Source organism: Maniola hyperantus, chromosome 5 (assembly GCF_902806685.2).
Source record: "Maniola hyperantus chromosome 5, iAphHyp1.2, whole genome shotgun sequence".
NCBI lineage: Eukaryota > Metazoa > Arthropoda > Insecta > Lepidoptera > Nymphalidae > Maniola > Maniola hyperantus.
The window spans coordinates 14,268,112-14,284,284 of NC_048540.1; the positions used below are offsets into that span (position 1 = coordinate 14,268,112).

Below are 16,173 nucleotides of genomic sequence, written 5' to 3' on the forward strand. Positions count from 1 at the left end.
CAATAAAGGCAGGACAGTTCCCACCGATGTGGAAGGAATCGCTTCACAATGAATTTGAATAAGTGGATGAATCTAGGCCTATTTTACGGTTTGCTGCATCCCAAATAAATCTACCGTGTGCTTAGTACGAGATTTTATATGTCAACGTTGATAGAATTCGAGATTCGAAACACGTAACGTCATAGTAAAACGAACAGACTACATCAAAGGTTTCGCTCAGATAGACCGGCTTGGAGAGCATCGGAAAGTGTTGTTTTTTAATTTTTTCACATAGACCAGAGCCGGCTCCCGGCTGGAGCACAAAAGAGTACGTAAAGGTCAGAGCTTGCCAGCAGTTCAAGCGCAAAAGATGAGCTACTCTTGATGTTTCACACTGAGCGCAACGGGAGCATCCTCTAGTCAATAAAGAAAATAAATTTTAAAATAAATCTTATTTCAGTGTCCTAACGCTCAATTTTAGATACTTTTAAATTTGTCGGTTCTTCATGCCACGCCGCAAACCTCTGAATGAACCCAAATGAGTCACAGGGAGCCTCTGGATTCAGGAGGCACAAGACCATGACGTCTGGAAGTCCCTACAAGAGACCTATGTCCGGCTGAGGTCACAAGTGTGGATCGTGACGATAGTGATGACAATAGATCTAAGTTTTTTGATTGAAAGTCAAAAATTCAATAGGTTACCACTGATTATAATAACACAACTTTATGCACAAACTAGATCCTAGAGCATTCAAGCCTATTTTGACGAATTCTATTAACGTTGGTGGTCTTATACTAAGCATACTGTAGATTATTGTAAGTTGTAACATGAAAATCTTAGCAGTATTTTTACCAAATTAAAATACAAAAATGTATAAGGATAGATAGAGATAAGTGTTGAATGCTGATTGACTCATCCCCAGTTAAAGGTCAAAACGCACGAGAGGATGACCGGCGGTCAAAATAACCGCTTGGACCACAGGAATGTTTTTGAAGTCAAAACTTTTTAAGCGCGTTGGGCGATTTTGGGATTGGTAATTTAAACTATAAGATCGTTCCACGTAATCGCAGCGATACACTAAAATTTTATTTTTTAATGCGATTAATTGCAAAATCCAAAAAACACTGCTGTTTCATAGTTTTCACTTGTGTCTGCAGTCCCTACTCCCCCGTTCCTCTTGACTGCTAATTTTTAGGGTTCCGTACCTCAAAAGGAAAAACGGAACCCTTATAGGATCACTTTGTTGTCTGTCTGTCTGTCTGTCTGTCAAGAAACCTACAGGGTACTTCCCGTTGACCTAGAATCGTGAAATTTGGCAGGTAGGTAGATCTTATAGCTGACATTTGGGGAAAAATCTGAAAACCGTGAATTTAGGGTTAGATCACACAAAAAGAATTAAATTGTGGTCATGAACTAATAATTAGTATTTTCAACTGTCGAAGTGAGTGACTATATCAAATAGGGTATCATATGAAAGGTCTTCACCTGCATATTCTAAAACAGATTTTTATTTATTTTTATGCATCATAGTTTTTGAATTATCGTGCAAAATGTCGAAAAAATACGACTGTAGTACGGAAGCCTCATTGCGCGAGCCTGACTCGCACTTGGCCGGTTTTTTTATGAGAAAAATGTTTTATTTTTCGATTATAAGTTAGTCCTTAACTGCTGTCTTACTTGGTGGTGTGAAGATGCAGTCTAATGTGGAAGTGGGCTAACCTGGAAGGGACGTGGTTTTTAAACCACGCTTGCTGCTTTAATTGCTGCACGCGCGCTGCTTTATCGCATAAAAAATAAATGTACCTTTATTGTGAAGGCGCTTAATAATATAATAATTATATGCAAATTTTGACGTGTAACTTTATTTGATTGAATGATAAACCTACAAACAAACACAGTTTGGCATTTATTTATAGTAATATTTTCATAATCTTATGAAGACATACTTTTTAACCTTCGTGACATCCTATAAGTTTCTTATCAAATAACTTTGCAAATATTGAATTTAAGTAATTATTGTTATACAAATAATTATATCAAAGAGAAATAACTGCACTTATTCAGTTTATTGTATTTGTAGTTCTACTGGTAGACGGCGTAATTTTACGAGATGTTGTAAGTGATTATTATTGAGTTATAACGTTTTTGCGCACAATTATATGTGAAATGGCTGAGTTAGGGTGTGTCAATAATAAAGAAAGTAAAGAATATTCAGAAGATACGAAACAAGAAGAAATAAATGAAAGTTCTCCCTTACAATCGGAACATGAAAGTATTCAAAAGAAAGAAAAAAATGAAAAAATAACACTAATGCAAAGACTAAAAATAATTAAAGCGAATACAACAGTTGAGCCTATCTTGGCATGCTACATCATGCCGAGCGTTTTAGCCTCGCTGGCCACGCAAAATTTAAACCTAGAAAAGGCTTGTCTCGTGAACCTCAACTACAGCACAGAAATTTGTGACGCTTTAAAATCTAGACAGACGGAAAATTATACAGAATACGAGGCGAAAGTTCAAACATTAATTGCTGAAATTCAGGCTTGGAAGAATATCGTTCAAACGGCAATACCGGTTTTAATTATATTGTTCGTTGGTGCCTGGAGTGATAAAACTGGGAAAAGAAAAGCTTGCATACTCATGCCTATAGTGGGTGAATTTATTACGTGTATAGGCTTCATTATAAACACTTACTATTTTCTCGAGCTACCCGCTGAAGTTACTGCTTTCACAGAATCTATCTTTCCAGCTATAACAGGCGGTTGGTTCACTAATTTCATTGGTGTGTTTAGTTACATAGGTGACATAACTTCTCCTGAAGATAGAACCTACAGAGTTGGTATAGTCAATCTATGCATGTCGCTTGGGTATCCGATAGGCAGTGCGTTGAGTGGAATACTGCTGACTTGGATAGGTTACTATGGAATATTTTCACTATCAGCAAGTCTGTATTTATTTAGTCTTATTTACGGACATTTCTATTTAGAAGATCCCAAACCGAAACCGAGAAATAAGGTAAGATATAAATCCGCTAAATTAATTCTATTTACGATTCTTGAATTAAAATTAACAGAGATTTTTAAAACAAAATTTTAATCATCGGGTAGCCCGTCTAGAACCCCCCCCCCCCCTCCCCCCGACTATCAAAAAGTGTACCTACAATGTTACCTATTTTGAATAAATGATTTTACTTTGACTTTGAAACTCATAGTTTTTTATTCTCAGGATATGAAATTACAATATTTTCAGAAAAATCAAGGCGTATTCGGTTTCTTCAAAGAATTCTTCGATGTCGGTCTAGTGTTGGAGACTTTCCGCGTGGCCTTCAAGAAAGACAATGGCAACAGAAGGATGCGTGTGTGTTTACTACTTATCGTTGTGTTCGTAGTCTTTGGACCTAGTCAGGGTAACTATTTATCAAACAATAATATTATTATGTGTTATGTTTGGCAACATAACAAATGCATTTATACAGAGTGTAACCAGAACGGTAGCAAAAACTTTGCGTTATCATTATACTACCTAAACACAATCCAATGCCAATGACCATTCGCCTTATCTTGTGGTTTTAGTGAATTAGTATTTTTTAAACCCGCAATGTATAACGTGCAAAAATCGGGTCAATACCCCACCTATAGGACGCGGCGTTGACTCCGAATGGCCTATTTACGGAACGTTCGTTGACCTCTAGCGTCTGTCAGACGTTTTATTTGAAATATTTTTGTGAACTTTAATTAAGTTTTTTAATTTTTTCTCGCGTTTTTTTTTTGTGGAATGTTATCAATAATCATCAGTACTACCTCCTGTCTTCATTTTTGCTAGCTTTCTGGTTACACCCTGTTTACTACTAAATACCTACTTAAGACTATGTATTTCTGCACCAACAATTCTGTGAATAAAATATTATTTATTTAATTATACCTACCTACGTGGTGCTAGCCTAATTGGTCGGAGGTTCGATCCCGGGCACGCACCTCTAACTTTTTAGAATTATGTGCGTTTTTTTATGTAATTAAACATCATTTGCTTTAAGTATGACGGGAAATGCTATGCCTATGAGGAAACCTGCATGCCTGAGAGTTCAGATTTCTGAAAGATGTATGAAGTCTGCTAATCCGCGCTTGGCCAGTGTGGTGGACTATGATCCCTTCTCATTCTGAGAGGAGACCCAAGCTCAGTAGTGAGCCAGTAATGGGTTGAAATGATGATGAAATTGAAAAAAAAAAACAATTTTTTTTACAGGTGAATTCACAATTTTGTATCTTTTCACACGATACAGATTCAACTGGGATGAAGTGAAATTCAGCATGTGGTCTACGTACAGTATAATTACTAACTTGCTTGGTAAGCATTTCTTATTATCCATATCCATACTAATATTATAAATACGAAAGTGTGTCTGTCTGTCTGTCTGCTAGCTATTCTTAAGCGATTTTGAAAAAATTCGGTACACAGTTAGCTTACATCCCGAGGAAGGACATAGGCTTTATGCCGGAAAATCAAAGAGTTCCCACGGGATTTTTTAAAAACCTAAATCCACGAAGACGAAGTCGTGGGCATCCTTTAGTCTTCTAAATATATAAAAGGATAAGGTGACTGACTGATTTACTGACTGACTGACTGACTGATTTATCAGGGCACAGCTCAAACTACTGGATGGATCGGGCTGAAATTTAGCATGCAGATAGCTATTATGACGTAGGCGTCCGCTAAGAATTTTTGAAAATTAAATCCCTAAGGGAGTGAAATATGTGTTTGAAGTTTATTATACTCGTAACATAGGAGAGAGCAAAAAAAAAACAAATCCAAGATGGCGGATTTACATTTTTGATAAACCTGAAGAAGGTTCACTTCTTCCACTTGTACACGGATACATGGAATAATTAATTTATTTGTTTCAGGAACGGCTTTCTCAATAAGTCTGTTCAGCAATTATATGAAGCTAGATGACACTCTCCTAGGAATAATCTCGAACACAAGCAAGATTGTTGCATCCTTCGCCTACGCTTTTGCTAGAAACGATTTGGAAATATATTTGGGTAAGTTTAAAAACTCGAAATTGTAGACGAGTATGTATACCTAGGACACACAATCCAGTTGGGTAGGTCCAATTTCGAGAAAGAGGTCAACCGCCGAATCTAACTCGGTTGGGCAGCGTTCAGGAAGCTTCGAGATGTCTTCTTGTCCAAAATTCCTCAGTGCTTGAAGACCAAAGTCTTCGAACTGTGCGTGTTGCCAGTGATGACATATGGAATCGAGACATGGTCGCTAACTATGGGCCTCATCAAAAAGCTCAGAGTCACTCAGCGGGCGATGGAGAGAGCTATGCTTGGAGTTTCTCAACGTGATCAAATCAGAAATGAGGAGATCCGTAGGAGAACTAGAGTAACCGACATAGCTCAACGGGTTGCGAAGCTGAAGTGGCAATGGGCAGGGCACATATTTCGTACAACCGATATACGTTGGGGTCCCAAGGTGCTGGAATGGCGACCTCGCACCGGAAGACGCAGCGTTGGAAGACCCCCCACTAGGTGGACGGACGACATCAGACGAGTCGCAAGGAGCCGCTAGATCAAGGCGGCGGAAGACCGTGGCGTGTGGAAGTCCCTACAAGAGACCTATGTCCCGCAGTGGACGTCTATTGGTTGATGATGATGATGATGAAGTTTAAAAATAAGCCGTGATAGCCTAGTGGTTAAGACGTCCACCTTCTAATCGGGAGATCAGGGGTTCGATTCCGGGCACGCGCTGCTAATTTTTCGGAGTTATGTGGGTTTCAAGCAATTAAATATCAGTTGCTTTAACGGTGAAGGAAAATATCGTGAGGAAACCTGCATGCCTGAGAGTTCTCTATAATGTTCTCAAAGGTGTGTGAAGGCGTTCAATCTGCCCATGGCCAGCGTGGCAGACTACGGCCAAAAACCATTCTCATTCTGAGAGGACCCCTGCTTTGTAGTGAGCCAGCGATGGGTTGATCATGATGATGATGGAGTTTCAAAGATTTTTTAAACCGATACGACTTAGCTCTTGAATGTGATCTCACCTGGTGGTAAGTGATGATGCAGTCTAAGATAGAAACGAACTAACGTGGAAAGAGTATCGTTTTATTTCTGTGTCTTCAGACGGACAGAGATGCGAATTTCATAAAATAGAAGCATACAAATTACATGAATATTATAACACATAGGTGTGTAGGTACCTATTATGAAGTTATGGTGACTCAAATATCATCATCATCATTATGATCAACCCATCACCGGCTCACTACAGAGCACGGGTCTCCTCTCATAGTGGGAAGGGTTTTGGCCATAGTCTACCACGATAGCCATGTGCGGATTGGTAGACTTCACACACCTTTGAGAAAATAACTCAACTCTGCCAAGTGGTAAAATACTAGCAACATTTCTCACACCTTACTTCAGTCTAACTTGCCTTAACTTTGCGACCAACACTGCTTAAACTTAGCGGATGCACACTTCAACAATGGTTATTGCGAAGCTACAAAGTTCTGTAACCGTTATTCAGGCAAGTTAAGACAGCTTATTGCTGCTGCTTTCAACTTGCTATGTTGGGTGTCTCTCTGAGGGAAATCCTGGATATCCATAGGAGAACCAAAGTGATCGATATAGCTCAACGCATTAGCAAGCAACTTGGGAGAAAAAACTTCGAGAAGGAAGCTGACAGAAGAATACAGCTAGGCTGGGCATTGGAAAGCCTAAAGGCGAAAGTGTTTAATCATAATGAACGAGTAGATATTATAGACCAGAGGGGAAGCTTCACACTAGCTCACGCACACCACGACGTGCCACGGACGCTCCGTGCGCCCAGTTTGGCGGCAAACGGAGCGTCCTTGACACGTCGTGGTGTGCGTGAGCTGCGCTAGAGTGAGTGAACCTACAGCCAGCCGCTAGTATGAAGCTTCCCCTCTGGTCTATATATCTACTCGTGTGCTTACAGTTGGCCTTGTCCACAAGTTCGACGTCGCTGAGCGTACCTACTATGAAGCGGGCTATGTTATTTTGCCACAGAGATTTTTTCAGACTACAGAGTTTTCTTCGCTCTAGCATGTTTTTCAGCATCTTAGCCAGCGCTTAGTGGCCTAACCGTGCATTTACATATTCGCCATCGCCCAGCTCTTAAAGGTACGGACAGACGTGCTCATTACTAGCACGAAAGCATGCTTTTATTGAGCAAGTGCTCATTAGTAGCACGTGTGTCATGTAATGAGCATGCTTATTTCGAGCATGCTCAAAAATCAACCGACGTTTGATTTTCGAGCATGCTACCTGAGGCGCGGGTAGAAGGGGGCGTGCTCCGAGCGCGTCTGAACAGGGTTTGCTTATTAGCATGTACTCAGTACAACATACAACATATAACTCTACAGTTTATTTAAGCATGCTTATTGCTGGCAAATGTGAACAGTTGCATGAGCATGCTAACATTAAGCTAGCATAAAAGCACGCTTTTTTTGAGCACGTCTGTCCGTACCCTTATTGTTGCGCGATATAATATCTCTATTGATCTACTGATATCTATCGCGGTCACTCACCTCAAATACTCTCCATACATTTCTATACAAAGCAGTGCGCAAAGTATCGCAACTCGCAAGACACCGTTGGGCAATGTAAGTTGCAAAGTGCAAGGACTAGTTTAATGTCATCGAATGCACACGATCTCATCACTGCGTCATTTCGAGACGAGACTTGAAACAAATGAGTGAACAAGTACCTCGCGACAGCTTGCCCCTTCATTTCGCTCTCCCATGCGAATATGTAAATGCACCTTTAATAAAGCGAACTTTTAAATGTTCTAATCTAAAAATCTAATTGATTCCGTTTTTTTTAAATGAAATGATTTATTTGTTCTAAAAAGGCATTTTTAAAAATTGTGCCAGGGACCCTGAAGTAAGTTTGCAAAACCTGTATCTCAGGGTCCCCGCTCTCCCTCCTCTGTCATTAACAAATAAACACTTACTTTATACAAAAACTAAATTTAGAATATGAAACATAAAAATACGTGTGTATGTGTGTGTGTGCATATGTGTGTCAGTGTGAGTTTGTGTGTTAGTGTGTGTGTGTACATGTGTGTATTTTTTTTTGTTCAACTGTTGTAATAAGATCACTATATTCTCAATTTCGATTTCACAATGAGGCCTCGGGAGGAGTCAATCATCTAGGAACTGACTTGGGTCGATTTTGCTTAGGTACTCAATCTTACGCAATCAACCAATGTGTGCTTATCTCAATAAGGTTTTAAAAAATGATTACAAAAATAAAATACTTATAAACAAACAAACAATAAAATAACAGAAACAACAAAAAAAGAGCATTTCAGTTTGAGATGGGAACGGGAGAAGGTCATTAAACGATACGTGTGAATCTTATCAATCATTGATAAGAACATTACTTAACCACTCTTTTAGTCTCTTGAGTACCTGCCTACTTGATATATTACGTCATCGCCTCTCCAAAACTTTATTTCTTAGATCATCGTTTCGTAATGATTCTACCTTTTTCCCTCACCACCTGGGTGTCTACTGTCTGGAGCACTTCGACTACCCGTTGTGCCAGATCCTTTTTCCACGCACATGCAAACTGTGGAATCAACTCCCTTCGGCGGTGTTTCCATTAGATTACAACATGGGGTTATTAAAGGGGCGGACCAACAAATTCCTGAAAGGCAGGAACGGCCGGCAACGCATTGGTAGTTCCTCTGGTACTCCAATGTTCATGGGCGGCGGTAATTACTTAACATCAGGTGACCCGCCTGATCGTTCGCTCGCCATTTTTATTTTATTTTTAAAAGAGGCCATATTTTTTTTAATTTCTCCATTTTGTTTTCAGCACCTTTGTTGGAAATTCTAAATGGTACATCTTTCATCGCTATGCGCTCCATTGCAACGAAACTTGTTAGTGGAGAAGAATTTGGTGAGTCATCATCATCATCATCATGATCAACCCATCACCGGCTCACTACAGAGCACGGGTCTCCTCTCAGAGTGAGAAGGGTTTTGGCCATAGTCTACCACGCTGGCCACGTGAGGATTGGTAGACACATCATATTATTATAAAAAAATTAAAATGTGTTCATGAACTAAAAATTTGTATTTCCAACTTTTAAATTACTATACCAAGTGACGTATCATATGAAAGGGTTTTACCTGTACATTCTAAAACAGATTTTTATGCATAATTTGACAATAGTTTATGATTTATCGTGCAAAATGACATAAAAATACGACTGTAGTACGGAATGCTCGTTGTGCGAGTCTGACTCGCACTTGGCCTGGTTTTTTTTTTCAGGTAAAATGAACTCCCTCTTCGGCCTGGCCGAAGCGATGACGCCTCTGATATACGGGCCACTGTACTCCAGAGTATATATCGTAACACTCAACGTCTTGCCTGGCGCTGTCTTCCTATTGGGTGCTTTGCTCACTTTACCAGCTATTGCTATATTTGGGTAAGACCTTTTTTTTATTAGAGACTAGCTGATGCCCGCGACTTTGTCTGCGTGGAATCAGGTTTTTTTTTAAATCCCGTGGGAACTCCGATGATTGATTTTCCGGGATAAAATGTAGTATATGTAAGTATATGTCACTATCCAGGTCTTTATCTATGCCCATGCAAAAAATCACGTCAATCCGTTGCATCGTTGCGCCGTGATTGAAGGACAAAGCAACAAACCAAAACCAACAAACACCAACAAACACTTTCGCATTTATAATAAGGGTACTGATAAGGGTACTGATAGCAAGCAAACCAGTAGGCGGATCACCTGATGAACATTTGCAGCACCAAAGGAACTGCTGATGCGTTGCCGGCCTTTCAGGAATTTGTTAGTCCGCCCCTTAAATAACCCATGCTGTAATCTAGTGGGAAACCCGCCGATGAGAGTTGTTTCCACAGTTTGCATGTGCGTGGAAAGAAGGATCTGGCACAACGGACGGTCGAAGTGCACCAGACACCCAGGTGGGTGATGTAACTGATTGTACCATCTCTGCCTTATATGGTTGAGATGGCAATCGGGGTAAGAGGCGGGGGACGCCCCGTACACCCGCATGCCACCCACGCTCGCCCGCACCGGGTTAGCGCGTGGGGTGTGCGGGTGTGATTTGCCTCCCCGATTGCCATCTCGACCTATCGCGTACTATACTAGCTTATGCTCGCGACTTCATCCGCGTGGAATACACAAATTACAAACCCCTATTTTACATAAAAATTTAAAACGTGTGATTCTTTTATGGTACAGTTCAAATAACCATAATATTATGACCTTTATATACGGTAGTTATTTCGAAATTAAGTACAGACTACAGACAGACACTTTTTTTTAACTGTTCTAAATCTAGGTGCACGAAGCCACGAGCATTACCATGTATGAACTCTTTGGACGTTTCACAGGTGGCTCTATTTTGAACACAAAAAAGATAGACTGAAGAAATCTAATCAAGACCTGAAAATTGGTGATAAGGAAAAATGCTGAAGAGAATCAAGACTTCAAAAGAGTTTTTTTTTCAATATTGTTAAAATATTATTAAACTACAGTAAGTAGATTATATAATTATTATTATTTTTATATACATAGCGTACAAAAAGATATATTATTTTGTTTTTGCTTCCTGTTTGGTAGATTTTGTAAAATAGCGCGTATTCGAGTAATTATGAAAGTATTTGAAATTAAATTATTAATAATAATGCATCATCATCATCATCATTTCAACAGTGAGCACGGGCTGCCAATGAGAGTGGTATGTATAGGTTCATTGTGCAGGCCAAGCGTGGATTTGCAGACTTCAGACACCTTTGAGAACATTACGAAGAACTTTCAGGCATGCCGGTTTCCTCACGAAAAAAAAGCAAGAAAATGAGACTTTTTTATTCAGATACAAGTTAGCCCTTGACTGCAATCTCACCTGGTGGTAAGTGATGATGTGAGTGTAGTCTAAGATGGAAGCGAACCCCGAACCTCTCCAAATACTAGGACTTAAATACTAAAGCCATCGCCGCTTCTGTACTAAAATACACTTATCTAAACAAAATTCTTCATAACAAACAGTATACTTTATAAGAGATAAAGTGGTTATTAATATTTAGAGCGCCATCATTATCGGCCCTTTTTAATTACTTTTAATGAACAAGCAAAAATCACCTTTTGTTTAATTCGAAAGGGCTTTTATGTGCGGCGACGCGCGTCTTAATGAGGTTTTCAACATTTATAGAGAGAGAGAGAGCCAGCGCGTGCCAGACCTTCGTTATTTTATAAAAGCTGAAAGTTTCTCTGCGTATTGTCCCCAACACAGGGAGGAACGTTTGTTTGGATCATGGTGGGTTTGGGAGATAACAGGTAAGTAGTGGACCTTTAAAAGTTTAACCCTCTAACAAATAAACCTGGAATAGCGGTGGAATAGTTATACTCTGTTTTGTCTTTTTCCTTCAAATGTCAAATTACTGATGACAGAGAAAGACAAAACAGAGTATTACTATTCCACCGCTATTCCAGGTTTATTTGTATTTTGCTAAGGGTGTCTGGAAGGGGGTTGCCACGACACTAAATGTTTGGTAATGCGTGACGTGATTTCTAATACTATTCTGAAGAAAATATACAAAAATTATACTTTATATTTTACTAGGTAATAGTTAGATAATTGATTTTTTACACCTTTATTACCTGTTATCTCCCAAAGCCACAATGATTCAAACAAACGTTCCTCCCAGTGTTAGAGACACCACGCAGAGAAACTTTCGGTTTTTTTTTAAATAGCGAAGGTCTGGCACGCGCTGGCTCTTAGTCCTTTAGAGGCAGTTTTGAAAATAATTAACGATCTCGGGTGAGTGATGCGAGCTTTTGACGTTGATCCGCTAAATCATCATGTTACGTAAAGAGTAGTTTACACTAAGCGTTTGTAAGCGATCTTTTTATTGCCTACTTGCTTAAGCCCGCGACTTCACCCACGGACTACACAAAAAATTATAATGTGGGACTAGTGATAAAAATTTCAACATCAGTTCTATTATTTTCAAATTCTTTTTAAAATGGAATTAGTGATTAAAAAAACATCAATAGTTCCATCATGGAACTGTTAATGGCAACGAATGGAATCGCAAACCCCACTTTACCCCCTTTGGGGAATAATTTTCAAAAATCCTTTCTTAGCGGATATCTACGTCATTATTATAATAGGCCATCTGTATGCCAAATTTCAGCCCGACCCGCCCTGGTCCAGTAGTTTGAGCGTGTGCGTTGATAGCTCAGTCAGTCAGTCAGTCAGTCAGTAACCTTTTCCTTTTATATGTTTAGATTTATATTTTTTTTAGTTAAGCCCTTGACTGCAATCTCACCTGGTGGTAAGTGATGATGCAGTCTAAGATAGAAGCGGGCTAACCTGGAAGGACTATGGCAGTTTTTATTAAACCCATACACCTTTGGTTTCTTACTACACGGCATCATACCGGAACGCTAAATCGCTTGGCGGCATGGCTACCACCATACCAGGCCAAAAATATAGAAATTATAAATTTCAAACCCCTGTCGGGAATAGAATCCGGGACCACCACTGCGACACGGTATAGTATAATTTTACAGTATAGGCTTTTTAGTGTAGGGTTTAGTTTTTGTATAAATAAATTTCGACGAACTCGTTGGAATTTATTTATACAAAAACTTAGTTGAATAAAATATTCAAAACCTATTGAACGGGTTTTATTTAAGTTTTCATGAGAAAAATAGAAGAAAAGGCCGGGTGAGAAAACTGCGCAAAAATAAAAATAACCAAGTCGTTACACTAAAAAGGTGGTGGACATTCAATAAATGAAAATTTCGCTTTGGAAACAAAAAGCGAAGTATTTTTACTTTCTTTTTAATTACTTAGTAAAAATCAGTCAAGTGCGAGTCGGACTCGCAGTGTTCCGTGCCATCGTACAAGGAATAACACTTTTTTTTTAATTTTCATGGCGGTCATTTTGAAATTCTTATTATTTGTTTTTATACTTAGCGGCAATAGAAATACACATTCTGTGAAAATTTCAACTGTCTACCTTCACGAGATACAGCCCACTGACAGACAGACGGACGGACGGACAGTTGAGTCTTAGTAATAGGGCCCCGTTGGCAGTGACGTACACAGGGCTTAAAACCAGGGTAAGCAGTAGTTGAGTAGGGGCCTAACTACTTACTGGCGAGTCATAAAGGATAATTATTGTGCGTTGAGCTATTTCAACTACGGTAACTAGTTCTTGGGTAAGCAGTGCGTTTATGCCTCTATGAGCTGCACGCCGCTGCCCGTACCCGTACAAACTTTGGGTACCTACGGAACCTTAAAAAGATAAGTACTAGTAGGTACTAAGCTACCATTAGAAGCTTTTATTAAATTAACAAACGTCCGGTCTGGTTTTTTCCTTATCCCTTGAAAGAAAATTTTAAATAAGATTATGCCCATAAATATACCTAATTTAAGCCCAGCGTTAAATATCATTAGGTCTAAGCTGTTATTAACACGCCTACCTTGCGGGTTGTATTAATAAAATTATGGGTGATAATAAGTAGGTAAGTATAACTACCTTAGTTTTCCTTATTTTTCTTAAAAGATAAACAAATACATAGTTTCTCTCTTATTTATAATAATATCCATTCAAAGATAGCTTTTCGCTGAAAGGGGTTTTTTTATTATTCAGACAGGTACGAGTCTCCCTCAGGTACTCACTCTGTACTCTGGTACTCAGGTACAGGACAAGGCCCTTGACTGCAATCTCACCTGGTGGTAAGTGATGATGTGGCCTAAGATGGGACGCGTTTACCTAGGCATTACGCGTTTACTTAAAACGAACTTTACTGTAAGTTTTTTATTTCAGAATGCAGTTCAGTTTGGTTAGCTTTTACGCATTCGGATACCTATAATATTTATCCTTACTTTATGTAATTGTGTAATAGGTACCTACATTGTTTTTTTTATATGAAAATATTACAACAAAACTTAATATGTAATATTTTAATATACTAATGCGGCCCTTTGAAAAGAATGCGCATTGCGCAGGCTCGGAAGGGCCAATCCAATTTAAAAGTATATAACACATAATGAGATACGAAACCTTCAAGCGTTCACGCGTCCATGAATAACCCTTCAAATTAGCCGTCTTTATGTTGCCATGTACCCCATATGAATACTAATATTTCATGTTGTAATGTATGAGATGAGCGGTGATGTGAAGATGTCCGCCTCCTATTTGGAAAGTCTAACTTTTCGGAATTTCGGAGAACGAAGGAAAACATCGTGAGCAAACGTGTAGGTCGATTTCGTAAAACCTGCATCAAGCATTGTTACAATCTCCATAGGCTAGTTGACACTTTTTTTAAGTAGGTCTTAAATGGTTAATATTTGTCCTATTAGATCAAAAAAATTAACACTATATTTTTTTGCGCCCTAAAAACCGTAAAACTTTAATTCAAAAATATATTTTTCTTAGAGAGGTGAAAACACTGTCGGCCATGTTTGGCCGATAGATTATCTGTGCTCTGACGTCATGCATTTGTAAACAACAGCATAACCTCCCAAAGTTTAATAAACATGACTTCTATACTAGTTTACATGAAAAATATAGTAATTATCGTTATTGTATCATCCGAGAATGTAAAAACGCATCGATAAAGACCACAGGAAAGTTGTGGATTAGAGTGCCCAGTGAAATAAATATACGTAACACGCGAAGACTTGCATAAAGGGATCCTATATCACTAACGACTGCAACCCAAATTTATTTTTGCAAAGATCACTTTGTTGTAAGTCTTACTTAATAACTTATTCAATTTATAAAGAGAAAACGATAATTTTTTACGTTTACTATGAGTTTTTAGAAATATATAAAAACTAGCTTATGCTCGTGACTTCGCCCGCCTGGACTTTCTGGAACTGGAAATTTCAAACCCCCATTTAACCCACTCAGGGGTGGAATTTCAAAAAATCCTTTCCTAGTGGATACCTTCTCTTTACCTACAAAGAACACACCCACCAAATTTCATGTATCTAGGACCAGCTGTTTAGATGTTTAGGCTGTGCGTTGATATAAGTTAGTCTGGACTTGAAATTTTATATATATTATGGATACTACGTTAGTCAATAGGGATGACATTTGTTTGTTTACATATTTAATGACGTCACATCATGGCTGACAGCGTTTTCTGAGTTTCAAATAAAAATAAAAACTGTATTTTTTTAAATAGGATTTATATATCCATCCTGCGTTTTTAATAATTGTTATTGATATATTTCGTTCTCTTAAGCAAAATACTATAATAAATAATCATTTATTGGACGAAATTAGATATGAGTCAACTAGCCTATTGTTGTGTTCGGCTGAATTTGTGCGATTCTTGTTGCAACAATGCATTGTGGCCAAAAGTGAGCGAGAGTCAACCAATCAGAGGTGATTGCGATCGTGACATTGTAGCTGTCATTCTACCGCAATAGAGCAGCTGCATATCTGAGAGTTCTCTATAATGTTCTCGAATGTATCTGAAGTCTGCCAATACGCACTTGGCCAGCGTGGTAGCTTAAACTCTTCTCATTCTGAGAGGAAATCCGAGCTCGGAGAGTAATGATGTCAATAATTTGCATCCCAATATAAAACAAAAGGGAAAAATATAACGAAATGGAGGATGGAATGTTTATGCAAATCATGTGAAGTTCCTGAACTGTACGAGCTTCAGTTCCACAAAACAAGCGGGCGAATTTATAATTGAGCAAACCATTATTTAGATTTAGGCAAATGAGCGCAAGCAAAACACTGCTATTCACTTCCACTCGTACTCGTTTGTCTTTGAGTTTTTGAACTTGTTTTAGGTTTGCGTCGATCTTTATCGGTGAAGAAGAGTCAGGCGGCGCAAGACCTTGGCATGTGGTTGGTTTATTGGTTTGTCCTTCAATCACGTAGCAACGGTGCAACGGATTTACGTAATTTTTTGCATGGGTATTAGATAAAGACCTGGAGAGTGACAGAGGCTACTTTTTATCCCGGAAATTCAAAGAGTTCCCTCGTGATTTTGAAAAACTAAATCCACGCGAACGAAGTCGCCGGCATCAGCTAGTTAACAATAAAATTAGTTAGTAAAAGTCTTCGTTTGCCTTTGTCCAACCCGAAACGCTACGTAATTAACATCTAAATCCTAATGAAGGAAAGAAAAGCAAAGATATCCGATCGATC

General features: G+C 38.8%; 1 protein-coding gene across 1 annotated transcript; it reads left to right on the top strand.

The window, feature by feature from the left end:
* The first annotated feature begins 1,911 nt into the window (after positions 1–1,911).
* Positions 1,912–10,578, top strand: LOC117982214 (probable peptidoglycan muropeptide transporter SLC46). Its single transcript, XM_034968534.2, has 7 exons — positions 1,912–2,995; positions 3,230–3,386; positions 4,223–4,324; positions 4,882–5,019; positions 8,824–8,907; positions 9,283–9,439; positions 10,381–10,578. The coding sequence occupies exons 1-7, from the start codon at positions 2,147–2,149 to the stop codon at positions 10,460–10,462; spliced, it is 1,569 nt and encodes a 522-aa protein (XP_034824425.1). The 5' UTR covers positions 1,912–2,146; the 3' UTR covers positions 10,463–10,578.
* The last annotated feature ends 5,595 nt before the right edge of the window (positions 10,579–16,173 follow it).